At 37.1% G+C, this 3,300-nt stretch overlaps 1 protein-coding gene across 1 annotated transcript; it reads right to left on the reverse strand.

The window, feature by feature from the left end:
- Window positions 1-286: 286 nt before the first annotated feature.
- On the reverse strand, window positions 287-3,136 carry LOC111460045 (protein-S-isoprenylcysteine O-methyltransferase B-like). Its single transcript, XM_023103127.1, has 2 exons — window positions 2,923-3,136; window positions 287-1,291 (listed from the first exon to the last, which is right to left on the reverse strand). Exon 2 carries the CDS (start codon window positions 1,142-1,144, stop codon window positions 551-553), a length of 594 nt encoding a protein of 197 aa, XP_022958895.1. The 5' UTR covers window positions 1,145-1,291; window positions 2,923-3,136; the 3' UTR covers window positions 287-550.
- Between the last annotated feature and the right edge of the window lie 164 nt (window positions 3,137-3,300).

Raw genomic sequence — 3,300 nt, forward strand, 5'->3', positions numbered from 1 at the left:
TTTTTTTTTTTTTTTTTTTTTTTTTTTCTATCCGTTCATAAATAGACATGAAGTCTTACAATCCACTTTACATACACACATGCATATACAATCATCACATATGACAACATATGACAACATGCAACACATGCAAATAAATTTCATATATATTTAACTTAGAGATCAGAAGGCCACATAAGGTGGACTAACTAACAACGGAATTAGACTGCTAGAAAGTAATTAGAAAGTTTATTTTTTCTTACGTTTTTTAGTTCAAGTACAGAAATTACCTACCATCGCCTGAACAAAAGCTCGATGAAACCACTGCTTTAACAAGAATGAATAAATCGAGTACCCAAATTCTCACAATTAGTTTAAATGATATATATTTCCATCATAATTGACAAAAATGTTACAAGTAGATCCCAAGACTTCACTCATAGATGCAATCCCAGAAACCATCGGTCAGAAGCGCCTTAATATACAACACAAAAACAACTCCCGGTGCAAAGTTCCAATACCTCAAGAGCAGAGCCATGCAATGATCACTCCAACTCCAAATATTCGACCTTCATTTCACGAATGGCACTCCAGAAGGTACCTGATTCGCGTACTCCTCATACTCGCGACCAAAAAACTGTCTCAGGAAGTACTCTTCATATGGAATTCGTTCAGCAAAGAATTGCCAAACCACAACAGCAAATCCAATTGTTGAAATGGGATTACAGAGCATGATTTGAGTGCCAACTGCCCACACAAGGAAACCGCTGTATCCAGGATGACGAATAAATCTATAGACTCCATAAGTAATCAGCTTGTGATGGTCCTCATGATAGATCTTAATCAGATGTGTAAATGACCGACCTGCAGTTACGATCGCCAGTTTACGTACTGTTTCTCCAACTACAACCATTGCAAGGCCTGTCTGACTAACCCACCAGTATTCCTTAAGACCGGGACACAACACAATTTCAACGAAGTACTCTAAGAAACATAACATCATTGCCAACAGATAGTTTTTGCTTATCAGAAGGGACTTTAGAGTTACGTTGGATTTCCCATGAATTCCAACTGCTAACATATATTCAGAACTGTGAAAGAAGATGATTGCAAATATCATCTGAGACAACTGTCTGCATGCTGTGTAACTGAATACTTCTGTCATGTTTTGTCAACCCAAAGTATCAGCTACTGCACTAGAGCTTGCAAGGGTTATAAGATCTTAGTTCAGATCTGAAAATGATGCAGAGCCATATAACATCAACACAGAGAAATCCTCATGTACAAAACCCTGAAGATCCTTTATGCACATCTAAAAAGGAAAAATATGTTAAACCAGATTTGTATAACAGAATCCAGGATGAATTTGATAAATCACAAGAACTTTATACACCATGCAAACAAATTTTGCTAATGAAAGGTTAGCAAAAAAAGTTTTCAGAAGCTCCAACATTATCCTAGCAGGTATGTGCTGCATTAACTGCATCTTTTTTAAACGTTTCTGAGTGTCACATACCGGGAAGACCTTTAAAATGTCTTTAGGGATAGTAAAAACACGAGAAAAAAAAAAAAAGAAAAGAAAAAAAAGTTTCACAGCTACTTGGGAAGATCGTGATAGAAACCAGAAAGCTAAAATAGGATTGAAAGATGGGAATGCAATAACTCCACTCTTGAGTATTATTACGTCAACTTAATGCCATTAAACAGTTCTCTGCTTTCCTCTCCTCCCATTCACTCTATTTACAACGAACTCCTTGCTATCAAACCTTTGAGCTAATTACAAATGCACCCTTAATACCGTAACAATCTTTGTAAGGGGGGGCAATAGCTAAATTACGAAGTATAAAGTACAAGGGGGCAAGGCATCTATAATGCATAATTTAAATAATCTAAAGAGTCAACAACAGTTCCAAGAAATAGCATATCTCTGAAATAAACAAGAAGTTCAGGGAATTGGGAAAGCTGCTGATGAAATGAAAAGTTAAATAGAGTGTCTGTCAAAAATAAACAAAAAATCTACACTCCATCTCCATGTGTAAAGAAGAAATCCTAAAACATTCCATGGAGAATAAGAGAAAATGCTCCAATTTAGATTAATTGCAAAAGGTGTGTAACTATAGAATTCTTTTGGTGCAGCATCAGTTTGCTGCATCCGATTTTCCTTTTTCAACCACCATCTCCAAATGTCTAACTTTTCAAAGGAGGAAGAAGAAGAAGTAGAAGATTCTAGTTTCTTTTCAGCGATAACATTTCAAAAACTAAACCATAAAATTGAAACCATGCCCCCAAAAGATAGTAATAAAGTTCTGTTTTGTTGATCAATCAAGTATCCACCACTAAACTGGCCATGGAACAACAAATGTTGTTAACTGTCCCTTTTTCTTTGCGTAACACAATCCAATTTGAGCATCTCTATGACATCTTAACGGGAGAATTTGAAGCTTCACAGAAAATGGTCCATAAGGAGACAATAATCTTATTAGGAATTAAAATTTTACCACTCCATACCACTTCTATCAATTCCTTCTCAAGAAGTTGACTTAGTTATACAAATACATGCATCTCATTCCCAAATCATCCATCATTCAAGGATTCTCATTCTCATTCCTAAGGTCTCGATAACCATTTAGTTTTTGGCTTTTAGTTTCCAATTTTCGAACTTAAGTTGGTTCCTCATAGTCTTTACAATAGTTTTCATCTTTTGTGAGGAAAAATCAAAATACATTTCAAGAAGGCAAAAAATATTAGTCTGCTCAAATTTTCCCTTAAACGAATTAAAGCTATAAGAAAACAACACCAACTTCTCCATGCAAACTTGGCCTTCATTCTGCATCTTTCTAGTAGTTCAATATACAATCTGAATTCATTCACAATCGAAAATAACGAAGGAGATGAAGAAAAACACCACAATCATTGCAAAATAGAAGAAAATACATTACTTACTGATCCTTGAAAGAAGTTTGGGTCCTTGCTTGTATTCGAAGAGATTCGACTTCGCTAAGATCGTTCGGAAATGCGTCGTTCGTGGTCGGGTCTAAACTCTGTAGCCGCCTGTGGTAGACGTGGTGGGGAACACCGTGGGATCTGCCGTTGTCGCTCTTGCTGCGAGACCGGGGGTTGGGTGCGCCACAAATCTACAAGCCTGGAGTTACCTGGTTCGTCGGTTAGAAGGGAATTGGCGCGAGACCGTGGGAACAGGGTTCGTTGCGACTGGTCTGGCGCTGCCGTCGTGGGTCACAGAGTTAAGCCCAGTCTGTAAACCAAAGCCCAGGCCCAGACATTTTCCTTTGTAAATCCCAAAAAAAAAAAAAAAAAAAAAAT

This window comes from Cucurbita moschata, unplaced genomic scaffold, assembly GCF_002738365.1.
Source record: "Cucurbita moschata cultivar Rifu unplaced genomic scaffold, Cmos_1.0 Cmo_Scf00023, whole genome shotgun sequence".
NCBI classification, from domain to species: domain Eukaryota; kingdom Viridiplantae; phylum Streptophyta; class Magnoliopsida; order Cucurbitales; family Cucurbitaceae; genus Cucurbita; species Cucurbita moschata.